The 16,133-nt window shown below is 37.9% G+C and overlaps 1 protein-coding gene across 5 annotated transcripts in view; it reads left to right on the plus strand.

Moving 5' to 3' along the window:
- The window catches only part of LOC136862981 (spermidine synthase), a 281,341-nt gene that overhangs the window by 75,717 nt on the left and 189,491 nt on the right, over nt 1-16,133 (plus strand). The window contains exon 4 of one of the 5 annotated variants that reach the window (XM_068225830.1): nt 3,784-3,878. The exons of the other annotated variants lie outside the window; for them this stretch is intronic. Coding sequence (XP_068081931.1) covers nt 3,784-3,878 — 95 coding nt within the window. The remainder of the gene's footprint in view (nt 1-3,783; nt 3,879-16,133) is intronic. 5 annotated transcript variants of the gene reach the window in all.

The raw sequence follows: 16,133 nt of genomic DNA on the forward strand, positions 1-16,133 counted from the left end.
CAGCAAGCGCCACTCACCGTTCATGTCGCCACGAGTCCCTTCTACTGCTAGTGTGGTTATGCCACTTCTTTGAAGAGAAACACGTGGCCTCAGTTGCTCTCTAGCCTGCATGAAGTGCGTATGTTCACGGTGTGTGTAAGCCGCTTGTTTTTGTTATTATGACATGGCCGGTGGATCATCGGAAACGACTAAGAAAAAATAAGTTGTTATAAGCGTTAAAGCTACGTAATATTTTGAGAATGTGCGTGATAATGGTGGGCCTGTTACAAAAGTGGTGGATCAAGTTTGTAACGCTTTAAAAGCAAGTAGGACAACTGTGAAAAGTGTAACAAAAGAAAAGTGTCCAGTGGATCTTGATACACCTTCTGAAGTGCTGCGTACTCCTGAAAACCAAAGACCAAGACATCATTAGATGTATTTCAAAAGGATGTGATAAGGCGACGTATTTATAGTTATTACATGAGGAGGGAATGTCCCATGCGTGATAAACTACTTTCCTGTTTGGAAAAATCTCACTTATTCGGTGGAGGAAAGACCAGTTTAAGTAGAATACTGAGAGAACTTGGCTTTCGTTGGAAGAAATTTTCGGGGAGAAAAGCTGCAAAGGAAAGAAATGAAACTGTAGCATGGTGAGGTAGATTTTTGAGGGAAATTCTGAAGACTAGTCCCAATAGTGGTTAGATGAAACGTGGGTAAATGTCGGACATTCTAAAACGGTGGCCTGGGCAGATGAAACTGTAGCAGGGACTTTCAAAGCACCTATTGGGAAGGGTAGTAGGCTTATTTTGCTTCATGCAGGTGGTGTTAATGGATTTGTTCCGGGAGCTATGCTTCTTTTCAGATCAAAGAGCACTCGTGTTTATCATGAAGAAATGCGTGGGATTACTTTCACAGTGTGGTTGAAAAATAAGTCCCAATTCCGTAATTGTTATGGACAATGCCCCCTATCATTCTGTGCAACTAAACAAGGCACCGGCAATGAAAGAAAATATATCATTCTTCGGTGGTTGCTGGGAAATAATGTGCCGGGGATATCTGCAGATATGACTGATGTTGAAAGCTTAGTGCACGAGGCAGTCAAACTTGCTACAGCAGATAAGTGGAAAAGTGTTGTGAGTCACACCTGGGAAGATCTATATGAGGCAAAAGAAGCTGATGGAATTTTTGAATGTCGAGTGGTAGAACTTATTATTTCCATGCATAAGGATGACAGCAGTAACTCCAGTGACATTAGTGACTAGGACGAAGACACCAATATTTTCGGAGAGTGTGGCGTATTTCCTTTGGGTTAGTTAATGTGAGTACATAATTTGTTTCATTTTAATGCAGTATTTTATTATTCCTGCACTACTATTCTATGAGTATGTTGAAGTTTTATTGTAACAACGGCGTTTTAATTGCCACGGCGATGCTATTTTCAGGGTTTTATTTTTGTTCTGACTTATTTTAATGACGACGATACTATTTACATATTTCGGGTTTTAATGTTATTTTAAATTACGTTTATAGTCTACTATTATTGAGTTATGGTTATTCTATTCTCTGAATGTGCTTAATTTTGACTGGAATGTTTTATTATTATATTTACGCTGCTTTTGGAGTGTGCTTAATTTTGACTGGAATGTTTTGTTATTATCTTCACGCTGTTCTTGGATTGTGGTTAATTTTGATTGGAACATTTTATTATTATGATTACACTATTCTTGTTTTTCAATATATTATTAAACACAGAATCTGATCGACATATGCATGAAATATTTTAGGAGTTTGCATTTGTTTGTATCACGCGGTTCAAAATCAGCAACACTGTCTGTGAAACGTCAGGGCTGGACTATAAATGCAGAATCTGAAGACGTAAGTACAGTAGGTCCGTTCTTCGAGTGGTCATGGTCTTACTACATTCTCGTTTACATTCATTAATAAATCTGATTCTGTAGAGGAATTGATTTATTACATTAGCAATCTTTTAACATTTTAGGCAGAGCTGGGTGCAGCTGAGGAAAATGGACTTGGCTCAAAGGAAATAGAGGGCAATAAAAGCACCTCCATAGCGGAATGGACTACTGATGAAAATAGTGATGTAAGTTCGTGTTGAATTTTTTAGTTTTGAAAATTTAATCATAAAGATTTAACAGCTTTTCTAATTCTTCAATCTTCATTATCAGGATAATGAATCTGATCCGTTTGGCTATGCTCGTATGGATGATAGTGACAAGGATCCTAATTGGCTACCTTCACATGAAGATTGTAGTGAAATAGACCAGATGTGTAGGTCTAGAAAGCCTACAACAACCCACATGAATATTCCAGCAGAGTCATGTATGCCTCCTGGCAACAGCAGTTCTAATAATGGTCATTTGACAGGTACTTCTATTATATAAAGTTTATTTACTGACCCTTAATTTAAAGTTTCAAAATGAATGTAATATTATTGCAGTTTTATATTATATTCTTCATTTCAGTTCTCGAAAAACCTAATGTAAAGAAAAGAAGCAGATGGAATAGAGCCGATCCATCTATGTGGACTCTCAGTATTGCTAAAAAATTGAGGAATACTGGACAGGCATATAAATCAAAATATGGGATATTTGAAGCTAGGAAACCTAAACCAGTAAACTGTATGTGCAAATTCAAGTGTTGTGAATCATTTACGGAAGAAGATATATTCAGAATGTTGGGGATTAGGAGATACGTGAGGCAAAAAGATTTTCTACTAAAACATAGCAGATCTACTATACCGAAGTGTCAAAGATCCAGGAAAGGTGGTAAAGCAAGAAAAAATACAAAACAATTTTTTCTTATGACAAATGGGATGCAGAAAAGAATGTGTAGGTTATTCTTCTTAAATAGCAATGGACCACTAAATGTAGCCTATCAGAGAGCTACAGCATCAGGTACATTCACTTCAGGTGACATGCAGGGAAAACATCAACCTGAATATAAACTTACTTCCGAGGAAATTGAAAAAATAAAACCACACATTGAGAAATTCCCAGTAGTAGAATCTCATTACATAAGGAAATCCTCTCAGAGGAAATATTTGGACAGGAATCTGTCAATTTCAAAAATGTATTCTCTCTATCAAGCGCAGTGTAAAGAGAAAAATGAGTAAGTCCCAAGTTTGACTCCATATAAAAGAATTTTCTGTCATAACTACAATTACTCATTTTTCAAGTCCAGGAAGGACCAATGCTCCATTTGTACTAGGTTTGAGGCAGCACATGGAACGGAGAAGGAGGCATTACAAAGTGAACATCTAGAGCATAGGCGGAGAGAAAAAGAAGCCAATGAAAATAAGCAAGCCGACAAAGCTAAAGCTTCAGAGGATCCAAACTTTGTTACCTCAGCTTTTGATTTACAGTGTGTTTTGCAGCTCCCAAGTAATGACGTATCCCCTATGTACTACAGTCGCAAGCTAAGTGCTTATAATTTGACTATGTATGAGGGAGCCCCTCAAAATAATGCTCACTGTTACACAGTGCATGAGGTTAATGGTAAACGTGGTAGTACAGAAATGGAAACTTGTCTATATCAGTTCCTCACCAGTCTGCCTAAAACTGTCACCTCCCTATTTTCAAACACTTGTGGTGGACAAAATAGGAACCAGAATGTAGTTGCCCTCTTGATGTTTGTTGTTCAGACAACAAACATTTCTCTAATAGAACAAAAATTTCTTGAATCCGGGCACTCCACGATTTAGTGTGATAGTATGCACAGTGCTATTGAGCACCAGAAGAAATTTTTATCCGTGTTTACAATGCGTGACTGGTTCAATCTTTTCAGTTCTGCTCGTTCTGCAAGGAGGAGGAAAAATGCCCATCCTTACACTGTCAAGCAGCTTCAGTTTGGAGATTTCATCGACTTAACCTCACTGTCCAGTAAGTAGTATTATGTGTAACGAAACCAAAGACAGTGATGAAAATAAAGTAAACTGGTTGAAAGTAAAGTGCTTTAGATTTGGAAAGGATGCACCGGGTATTCTCAAATATCGATAGGGTCATTCTTGAAGATATTCTGAGATAAATATTTTTGGCCAAGTTTCAGAAGGCTTACAAAACTCCTTTCCCTATATCAGAACAAAAGTACAAGGATCTTATTAGTTTCTGCAATAAAGGTGTTATTCCAACCGAATTTCAAGCATGGTACCGCTCCTCACCCCATTCAGGTGCAGTGAGGGATCGAAATCCAGAACCAAGTGTGGACAGTGAAATTGAGTGTGAAGTTAATTATAATGAGTAAAACATGACACATAACAGTGAGAAAGGTTTACTGATTTACTGACATGAGTGTTTTAAATTTTTTTATATTGTCACACTTTCATTCTCTGAATCATACTGTGTAGTTATTAGAAATAGTTCAGAGAAATAATAAATAATAATAATTTCATGCACCTACACGTTTATTGTGAACCAGTACTTGTTATTTTTGCCTTTATAACAACCTACGAAGAAGTTCCTTCCTTTCCCAGCAGAAGTCACTAAGTCAAAAATATTAGATTTCTTTTAAATTTGGTACTTTGAATTTGCAAAAATAGTGAAATTATGGAAGTTGAAGTAATAGTGGCAACAACACCAAAAACATGTTAATATTAACTAATAATGCAAAACTGATTTTAGGAGTTGTTTGAAACATTAAAACCGCTATAACTCAGAAGTAAAATTTCTGACTTTGTGAATTCTGCCTGAAAGACGATATGCAGTGTGAGCAATGAAAGTCAGTTTCCTACACTGATGGAAATGAATGGTAGTACTCAAAGAAGCAGTAATTCCTCACAACAAATTCAACCCAAAAGGAAAAGGACTTGTAAAAACACTGATATCATATCGGAGGCATAGAGTGCATTCCAGCAAGTGGCATGTAATTTGCATCTACTGCAGCCAAAAGGACTACAGTAAAACCTCGTTGATTCAGAGTCGTTGAGACGCAAAATTTGGACTTCGAATTAACCTCCAACACGTAATTTGGAAATGCCAACCCTTGCGGTGACACAATATATTCTAAGACCTGTTACTGCATGCCTTAGGGATGTACTGAAACACTACCGATAGATGTCTAACGAGTGGTGCATGGTATGCGCTTGTCGATCGGCATTTGTTCCTCTGTGTTTTAAATGGAAGTTGTCTAGTTAATTGATGAAGTTCAAGTTTTAATATATTGCAATGGGAGAAAAGAAAACAAGAAAACTGTTTTACCTGACTATTGCACTATTTCATTGTTCCAAAATTAAGGTCAATTGTATTCATACCATCAATTTTCTAAGGAGGAGCCCTTCCGTAAAAAGTGGTTGCATGCACTTCGTAGACAGGACCTAAGAAATAAAAGTGTGACTCATAATATGAATGTCTGCTCGAAGCATTTTGCAGGTTATGATATTGTCATTGCTGAAAGGAGTGAATGAGATAATTCATTCTAATTAAGACATAATTTTATAAGAAGTTAGTTCTCAGATGGAAGAGCACTGGCCTTCTGAGCACAACTTCGTATGTTCGATCCTGGCTCAGTTCGGTGGTATTTGAAGGTTCTCAGATACGTCAGCCTCGCGTCGGTAGATTTACTGGCACTTACAAGAACTCCTGCAGGACAAAATACCGGCACCACGGTTTCTCCGTGTACTCCGGTTTTCCTGGTCATCATTCATTGCAGTAACACTCCCATTTCATTTCATCTGTCAGTGATCAATTATTGCCCCAGAGGAGTGTGACAGGCTTCGGCAGCCGGCACAGTGTCTATCCTCGTCACTAGATAGGGCCTGGAAACAGGCTGAGAATTTTCATTTTCAGTATTATTCCATAATTTAGGAGAAAGAAGAAGACTTAAGGAGAACGCTGTACCTTCGATATTTTAATGGAGTGGCACAAGCACCTTAGAAATAATCCCAAGAGCAAGAAGATTTAGAAGTAGGGAAGCAGCCATAACATCGTGTGTGGTGGTGCACCATGAATAACGGAGTGACCTATAATTTGACACTGGAGCACCATCAATTCCAGACTTCCTGAACAGGAAGTAATCCATCAATTCCAAATTTAAAATATTTATATCTGTCTTATGACCTGAAACAAGGTCTTGAAACTCGTGCGCTGAAGGGAAATTCAATTCAGTAGTACTGGTTATAGCTTCTGGTATTGCAGTCGTACCACTGTCGTGCTTTATGTACACCTCTAACTAAATATACATATTACTTATTTGGAAACTCATATTTTCAAAACAATATAAGAATTCAATCTCAACAAAAAAAACTAAAAGGTTGTTGCTTTTAGTCATTCCCTTTCAGTCAACTTGCTTCTTTCCGAATATTTTTTCAACCTTTTCCTTCAGTTCAGTTTTCAGAGCTGCAGTAGTCATTGCACCTGTATTATTTCCCATCTCTTTCAAAATATCAGCAAAATGCGGTAACTTCATTTTCATGCATTTAAAGTAACAGGTTTTTTTTCGATTATCATAAATTTAGAAATACTTCATATATAGTTCAGTTATTATGAGTTTCGACTTGACGTTTGAGCGCTGTCTTTTGGCGGAGGGTAAGTGAATTAATCAACAGCCAGTCTTAGGCAGCCGATTGCTCCGATAGAGCATGTTAGATTCTAGTTTCGGTTAGCAGTGTTGTCGATCTGTTGTTTACTGTAACCATGTGCTATCAGCTGTGTGTTGTATTGTGCTGTTCTTTTGGCAGTCTTAGTGTATCTTTGTGGTAGGTTGTTCGTTTATATTTCATAGTGTAGAGTTTATAAATTTATTGTTTAATATTTTTTAATATTATAGCACGTTATATTGTAGTGAATAGTGTGTGACAGGGTACAACAGTGATCTAGTTTATATAGTAGCTTAGTTTAATATTTCGTTCGGTAGTTATATAGTAAGTTAATATTAGGCCTGTGTGTGAATTTAATATTCTCTCATGTCAACGCCTATGTCTGAGGATGAAGCTCTCAAGAGAAGAAAGCCCTTCAGACGCGGTACTCCACTGAGGAGCCAGGCTTGGGAAATTGTTTGCAATGTTGAGGTGCATTTCGAGAAGGAGAAAGATAACAGCGCACCTCTCTTGCCTGTTACGAAAGCAGTTCAGAGAACAGCTGATGCGAACAAAATTATCAGGAGCACAGTTATAAGCAATTTACGCCTATTACCGTAGGAAAGAGTATCCTATTCTTGAGAAATTGCATCGTTCTCTTGAAAACAGAGAACGTTTCAGTGGGAGCAAATCTTCTCTTAGAAAAGTAATTGAAAATCTGGATTTTAGGTACAAGAATTTTCAACGGGCGAGGAGTGCTGATAAAGAGAAGCGATATTGTGATGTGGCGGTGCAGATTTCTGAGAGAGATTACTGATGAGAATTTTGAGTCTATTGTATGGTTGGACTAAACTTGGGTTAATGCTTCTCATTCCCAGAACAAAGGCTGGTCAGATGTTTCAGTAGAAGGCACTATGCCAGTACCTTTTGGGAAGGGGGGGCAGAGTTATAGTGATTCACGCCGGTACTTCGCAATGTTTTGTGCGAAATTGCTTGTATGTGTTCCGATCTAAGAAAACTGGAGATTAACATGAGGAAATGAATAGTGGCACATTCCAGAAATGGTCTGAGGAAAGCCTACTGAGCAACATGCTTGAAAATAGCATTATAATCATGGACAACACCCCTTACCATGCCGTCATTCTTGACAAAGCACCAACAATGGCAGCTAGAAAGAATGAGTTGAAGTGGTTGAAGGAGTACAATATTTCGGTTTGCGATGCCATGAGGAAGGGGGATCTCATGCATCTTGTGAAACAAAGCAAGCCCCCAGTGCCCAGTTTGTGTAGTGGATGAAATAGCCAGGAGGCATGGGCATAAAGTTCTTCACCTTCCACCATACAATTGCCATTTGGGCCCAAGTGAAGGATTATGTAACTGAGAGTAACCGACTCTTCACAGTTTTGGAAGTTGAGAGACTTATTTTCGAAGCCGTAGGCCGTGTAAGTGCCGAGGACTGGAGCAACGTTTTGAGACATGAGAAATCCAAGATGATTAAAGCTTGGGAGAAAGAAAGTCTCACAGACGATTATGTTGAAGACTTTATTATCTCTTTAGGGTCAGGCGAGAGTAAAACCTCAACAGACGATGACAATGCCGATAGTGACTCAGAAATGAGTGGTGTGTTCTCTTTGTACGATCATTTCGTTCCTTAGGGGAAATTGAATCTAACAATGTGAGCTCTTCTACATGGTGAGTAGAAATTTGATTTAATTTTCTCAAGTTTTATCTGTTCGAGCACTGATATATTTTTATCTTGTAGCCTTATCCTAAATGTGTTGTGTATTATTGTTCATCTTATGTGAATTATCTATGTTGCTACAAGGAATAATATGGACTTATTCTAGTATATATATTTCCGTTTGTGTTGTACATCGTAAATCAGCTGTTTGTATTCGTAGCAGTTTGGCACCACCGCCTGACTTCCGGTTAACTGCCAAGTCGAAACTCATAAAAGCGGAATTATAGATAGATAGACAGATATGGTTTATTTTAACTGGCAAAGTTAGGGACATGTGTCCCAGTCTTACACGTAACCAGTGAAATACGTAAATAACAAAATAAAAATATTTGAATACTGAATTTAAAAAAAAGAGACAGCAAATTACTATGCTACTGTGCTACTATCCTACTGTTCATAAAATATCTATCGTAAAACACAATGTAAATTATAAATTAACATTTCATTACCTACGTATAATAATATAATACCTGCAAAGTCTTACGTAAACAATTGAGAAGCGGGAAGCGCATAGGCCTACCGGGTATTACCATTACGCTACCTAGCGGCCAAGTTTTGCGTGATACATCACAGTTGAAACCTCTCAAATTCCATGGAAAAAAACTATTTCCAAAATGTATCCAACAAGGTGCATTTACAGTATTCAAATAATGCACTTGGATAACTCACTGGCAAACATAACCTCATGCAGTTAAATGAAAAGAAAGATGACATGATTCAAAGACGAGGAGAAATCTATACTGGCTCCCTTGTGCAAGTGCTTTATTCATTGGATTACTGTACTGTATGCATTTTAGATGCCTTGTACTTGCACGGAAAGTACCCGATGCCCTTAAACCATCGCAGCTTATCGAACTTTCCTATGACGAGGGGAGAAAGTCTCGCTTCCGTCTGCATTACAACAACAGCACAGTGACTATACTTGCACGATTTCCCGCTGTGGCACTTCTAAGACTCAGTAATGTATGCTATCACCTTGATTCTCAGTTTAAACCTTTCAAATGCCATGCAAAACACTATTTCAGAAATGTATCCAACAATGTTCATTTACAATTATTCATATAATGCACTCGGAGAAAACAATGGCAAACATAACCTCACGCAACGAAAGAAAAAAACACGATTCAAAGACGTCGACACATTATGCTGGCTGTACTGTTTGCATTTTTAGATGCTTTGTACTGGCACAGACAATGCCCGACGCTCTTAAAACATCGTGGCTTTTCGAACTTTCCTATAGCGGGGGGGAAGGAAGTCTCTTGCTTCCTTGTGCACTGTATAGCAACACAGTACATTTCCCGGCCGGCAAATCTCTCCTTCAAAACCATAAGTCCGTTTGGCCTCAGCATTTAAAAAAATAAAACAAACAAACAATGCAGTTTCATCGGCATTGACAATATTGTTTGGTGCATACGAATTGATTATCATAAGCCACGCTTTATTCGCCAACTGTCGAGGTCACCAGTGTTTGCGGATTCTACCTCTCCGCACATTGCCTGTTACGTGATATGGTGGCGTTCCTTAAAACGCCAAATACAAAATAATTATGATTCCACTTGAACTTAGCAGATCTGGAGCACACTGTAGACACGCCGAAGTGGATGAATGTGCAGAAAGTTACCCCTGCACATTCCGGAAGACGCGTTCTTTCATGATGCAGAGAAATTTTGAATTTAAATTACTCTGTAAAATACTATTGTTTCAAAATGTAAAGGCAATTTTGAATCACAACTCTGAATTCCGGTAACGGGACCGACATTGTTCTTCGAATTACGAATTATCGGTATTTCGAATTAAACAATTTAAATAACATGCAAAACCGTACCTCATGTTTCCGGGAACGAGAGCTGCTTCGAATTAGGCAAGATTTTGAATTAACCGATTTTGAATTATCGAGGTTCTACTGTATGCTGTGGGTACCTTTGTAGTTGCAATAGTGGCTGCCACTATTTGGAGGGGATTGTTGTACCACAAGTTTACCATCTATTGCCCCAATACAGTGACTGAAATTCCATACTCCAGAAAATCCTCTCTCTATTGTTAACCAGTCTATGTCACGTTGTGGAACACAAGTGTATGGACAATTGGCAGTGAACTGCGCCAATTTAAAAACAGTCTTCATCTTATGGCAACAGTGAAGTTCGAAATAAATAATATACTTAACCCTGCAGTACCCACGTCAAAATAGGGAACATGAGTTACCACTTGACAGACCCCCATACTTTCCTTGTATTTAAGAACTCTAAAATGAAATTAAGACTTGTGCAAATATATTATATTATACTTACATTTTGCTACAAAATTAAAACAAAATGCAATTATCACCCCACAATACCAGTACAACATAACATAGATCAGAAAAATGCACATTCATTCGCTATCACTTTTTCATCTCATGGCTGGCTTTCAAACAAACATCACATATTGTTTTCATGTGCTTCAGGCACATTTTTCTGTAACATTTGCAACAATATGTCTTGGTTTTTACATCTTTCATTCTTGGGCAAACAGTGCATCTTGATTTAGAAACAATTTCATTTGTTGAAGCAATCCCAGCTGTTTCAACTTTTTCTTCTCCACATATCTTAGCAGCTTTCTGATGCAGAGTACGTGGCTCATAAGAGTCTGTACTCCTCTTCTACAGTTTATCATTCAATAAACTGAAATCTAATTCTTGCAAGAATTTTCTTCGCATTACTCTCTTTTCAGGATTGTTTGCTGTGTACAAAACCTGACTGTTGATACCTGTGATATCAAGAATGCGAAAGAATATGACCATCAGCCACCGTCTAGTATTTCTTGCAGTAGAGTATGTCCCACTGAGCTCTTCAACAACATCTACACCACCTTTGGTTAAGTTGTAGAAACTGTTGATGATAGGTTTCTTTTCAGGTCCAGTACGCCCATCAATGGAATTGTCTTCCAAATGCATACTTGAAATAAGTAAAACATTTTTACTTCTCTTTGGTATGTATGATACCAAAGTCATATCATTTTGGTATGCAAAGAGTGATGATGTCACTTCCTACTTTTTGTTTCAGTGAGTTCTTTAGGAAGCCCCTGAGTGTGCCATCATAGGTCAGATTTTTCTGTAAATGGCTTCTAGTGAGCGGAACACTAGAAAACCAGTTGTCCGCAGTAATGTTTCTTCCCGAACCCTCAATTGGCCGCACTGCTCGCATAACTACATCCATTGGTGAAAATGAGAACCTATACGGTCCGTCAGGTTGTTTACCAGGATATATCACCATGTTCAATGTGTACCATATCCATTGTAAATATTTTTAGTCCATACTTGGATGGCTTGTTGGGAATGTACTGCCTAAAGGAACATCTTCCTCTAGAGGCAACTAATTGCTCATCAATGGTGCAGTATTCAGAAACAGTATAGTTATTTTGTGAATTGGTTACAAACAAGTTGAAAAATTCTCAGACAGGGTCAAGTTTATCATATTTCTTTCTCTCATCTTGAGAATTGACATTGTCCATACGCAAACATTGTAGTAGCAATATAAATCGATTGTAACTCATCGTACTACGGAAAATATCCACACCTATTTTATCGTCCCACAAGTCTCTTAAGATTCTGACTACCCGAGCGTAAAGAACCAGCTATAATCAAAAGTCCTGTGAGAGCTTTTTATCTGTCTCTCACCTGTTTTGTAGGCATGGCCGATTGTCAGCATTTTTATCAGAAATTTTACCTGTTTATATGTTTGTATATTCTGATAGCATGGATATCATTTGGGGTTCTACTAGCGTAGAATAACATTCTACAGGTATTTTACATGATTTTGCTTCCGATTTTACACCTGGTAAGTGAGTAACAATGTTTTGTTTATGTGTTCTAACATTTCTGTTAGCCGGTTCGTTCCGCCACTTTGTTTGCATGTCTCTACCTATGTATGCCTTATCGCCACTAACTTCACATATATCACCATAAGTAACAGTTTCTTCATCACTAGATAATGATGATGCAAGAGATGTAACTGATACACTTTCCTCGTCTGGCACTTCACAATTGTTATCTGATTCAGAATGAGAAGACTCATCATCTGTTTTTTCCTCTTTAAATTAATCTTCAAGCATAGTTCGTATTTTTTCTACCTTTCTGTTGTCCATCGTGCTCCACAATTAAATCTGTTATCAGATAAAAAAAAATGAATTACAAAGAAAGCAGTGCTAAGTGTAAGCTGATATAAAAGTGTTTATAAACAGTCTAATTGAAATAACTCATAGCAGGGTATCTTGTAAAAAACAGAACCAATAGGCAATACAACTTCAGTAAGTAACGCCGTTTCTTACCTAATACTAATATGATGTGCTGAGTGAGAAATGTTGCGTCTGTTACACGTGGGGATCTACCAGACCCCCGGCTGGAATTTATTGCCAACTAGCTGACTCGACGGACGTCGTTCTGTCAAAAATAAATGACAGTGGAACGAACTGAAATTCAGTCTGTACTGCACGCAAAAAATCAGAATAATGCAAATTATCAACATCAAATGAGTTAATTTTCTACTGCTACCAAAAGTTAGTAACAAACTACTGGAAAAACGTGTTTTCATTACCTGCAATATTAATATCTTGATTGTGAATAAGGAAATGCTGGAATAGGTCACAGCATATCACTACCCAGAAATAACCCTGATTGACTGTAACAGAGATAGGAACTGTTCAGCAGGTCTTCAAATCCCTCACAGAACCATAATTATCCGCCGTTGCAAATTAAGTAATTTGATAAGTTGATGGTGTGAAGATGATGTGGCAAAAGTTACTCCTCTTTTTTTCGTAGGAAATAACTGTCATAGAAAACACTGATTCCAATTAACACTATGAAGATATTTTTCATTGTAAAGCTTTAAGGTACACAATATATTTTGTTTGATTACCTGGCGCGTAAACAAACAAAGTTGATGGTTTTCCAACACGGGAACATGCAACATACAATTGGCTATGCGAGAAACATGGGTTTTCAAGATTAATGCTGCAAACACTTAATGAATGGCCCTGGGATTTATTTATGGTCATAGAAAAAGCGACCCGCATTGGAAACTGCAGTCGTTTAAATTCAAATGGTATGTCAATCAATCAATCAATATCAATCAATACTGATCTGCATTTAGGGCAGTCGCCCAGGTGGCAGATTCCCTATCTGTTGCTTTCCTAGCCTTTTCCGAAATGATTTCAAAGAAATTGGAAATTTATTGAACATCTCCCTTGGTAAGTTATTCCAATCCCTAACTCCCCTTCCTATAAATGAATATTTGCCCCAGTTTGTCCTCTTGAATTCCAACTTTATCTTCATATCGTGATCTTTCCTACTTTTATAAACGCCATTCAAACCTATTCGTCTACTAATGTCATTCCACGCCATCTCTCCGCTGACAGCTCGGAACATACCACTTAGTCGAGCAGCTCTTCTTCTTTCTCTCAATTCTTCCCAACCCAAATATTGCAACATTTTTGTAACGCTACTCTCTGTCGTAAATCACCCAGAACAAATTGAGCTGCTTTTCTTTGGATTTTTTCCAGTTCTTGAATCAGGTAATCCTGGTGAGGGTCCCATACACTGGAACCATACTCTAGTTGGGGTCTTACCAGAGACTTATATGCACTCTCCTTTACATCCTTACTACAACCCCTAAACACCCTCATAACCATGTGTAGAGATCTGTACCCTTTATTTACAATCCCATTTATGTGATTACCCCAGTGAAGATCTTTCCTTATATTAACACCTAGATACTTACAATGATCCCCAAAAGGAACTTTCACCCCATCAACGCAGTAATTAAAACTGAGAGGACTTTTCCTATTTGTGAAACTCACAACCTGACTTTTAGCCCCGTTTATCAACATACCATTGCCTGCTGTCCATCTCACAACATTTTCGAGGTCACGTTGCAGTTGCTCACAATCTTGTAACTTATTTATCACTCCATAGAGAATAACATCATCCGCGAAAAGCCTTACCTCCGATTCCACTCCTTTACTCATATCATTTATATATATAAGAAAACATAAAGGTCCGATAACACTGCCCTGAGGAACTCCCCTCTCAACTATTACAGGGTCAGACAAAGCTTCACCTACTCTAACTCTCTGAGATCTATTTTCTAGAAATATAGCAACCCATTCAGTCACTCTTTTGTCTAGTCCAGTTGCACTCATTTTTTTCAGTAGTCTCCCATGATCCACCCTATCAAATGCTTTAGACATGTCAATCGCGATACAGTCCATTTGACCTCCAGAATCCAAGATATCTGCTATATCTTGGTGGAATCCTACAAGTTGAGCTTCAGTGGAATAACCTTTCCTAAAACCGAATTGCCTTCTATCGAACCAGTTATTAATTTCACAAACATGTGTAATATAATCAGAAAGAATGCCTTCCCAAAGCTTACATACAATGCATGTCAAACTTACTGGCCTGTAATTTTCAGCTTTATGTCTATCACCCTTTCCTTTATACACAGGGGCTACTATAGCAACTCTCCATTCATCTGGTATAGCTCCTTCGGCCAAACAATAATCAAATAAGTACTTCAGATATGGTACTATATCCCAACCCATTGTCTTTAGTATATCTCCAGAAATCTGGTCAATTCAAGCCGCTTTTCTAGTTTTCAACTTTTGTATCTTATTGTAAATGTCATTGTTATCATACGTAAATTTTATTACTTCTTTGGCCTTAGTCTCTTCCTCTATCTCGACATTATCCTTGTAACCAACAATCTTTACATACTGCTGACTGAATACTTCTGCCTTTTGAAGATCCTCACATACACACTCCCCTTGTTCATTAATTATTCCTGGAATGTCCTTCTTGGAACCTGTTTCTGCCTTAAAATACCTATACATACCCTTCCATTTTTCACTAAAATTTGTATGACTGCCAATTATGCTTGCCATCATGTTATCCTTAGCTGCCTTCTTTGCTAGATTCAATTTTCTAGTAAGTTCCTTCAATTTCTCCTTACTTCCACAGCCATTTCTAACTCTATTTCTTTCCAGTCTGCACCTCCTTCTTAGTCTCTTTATTTCTCTATTATAATAAGGTGGGTCTTTACCATTCCTTACCACCCTTAAAGGTACAAACCTGTTTTCGCATTCCTCAACAATTTCTTTAAACCCATCCCAGAGTCTGTTTACATTTTTATTTACCGTTTTCCACCGATCATAATTACTTTTTAGAAACTGCCTCATACCTGCTTTATCAGCCATATGGTACTGCCTAACAGTCCTACTTTTAAGACCTTCCTTTCTATCACATTTATTTTTAACTACCACAAAAACAGCTTCATGATCACTAATACCATCTATTACTTCAGTTTCCCTATAGAGCTCATCTGGTTTTATCTTCTTTCACCAGAATGAGAACTCCCCCTCCCACCTTTCCTATCCTATCTCTACGATACACACTCCAGTGCCGTGAGAAAATTTCTGCATCCATTATATCATTTCTCAGCCATGATTCAACTCCTATTACAATATCTGGTAAATATATATCTATTAAATTACTTAATTCTATTCCTTTCTTTACAATACTTCTACAGTTCAACACTAACAATTTTATGTCATCCCTACTTGATTTCCAGTTCCCTGTTCCATTATCACCGCTCCCTAGGCCATCCCGTTTCCCTGAATGTACCTCCCTATTACCCTTCCAAACAAATTTCCTAACTTATACGTACCACTGCGGTTTAAATGAAGACCATCCGAGCGCAGATCCCTATCTCCTACCCACCCATTAGGATCTAGAAATTTCACTCCCAGTTTCCCACATACCCACTCCATAGTCTCATTTAAATCCCCAATCACCCTCCAGTCAGTATCCCTCCTACACAGTATTCCACTAATAACAATCTCCGCTTTCTTAAA

The sequence above is a fragment of the Anabrus simplex genome, chromosome 2 (genome assembly GCF_040414725.1).
Source record: "Anabrus simplex isolate iqAnaSimp1 chromosome 2, ASM4041472v1, whole genome shotgun sequence".
Classification (NCBI taxonomy): domain Eukaryota; kingdom Metazoa; phylum Arthropoda; class Insecta; order Orthoptera; family Tettigoniidae; genus Anabrus; species Anabrus simplex.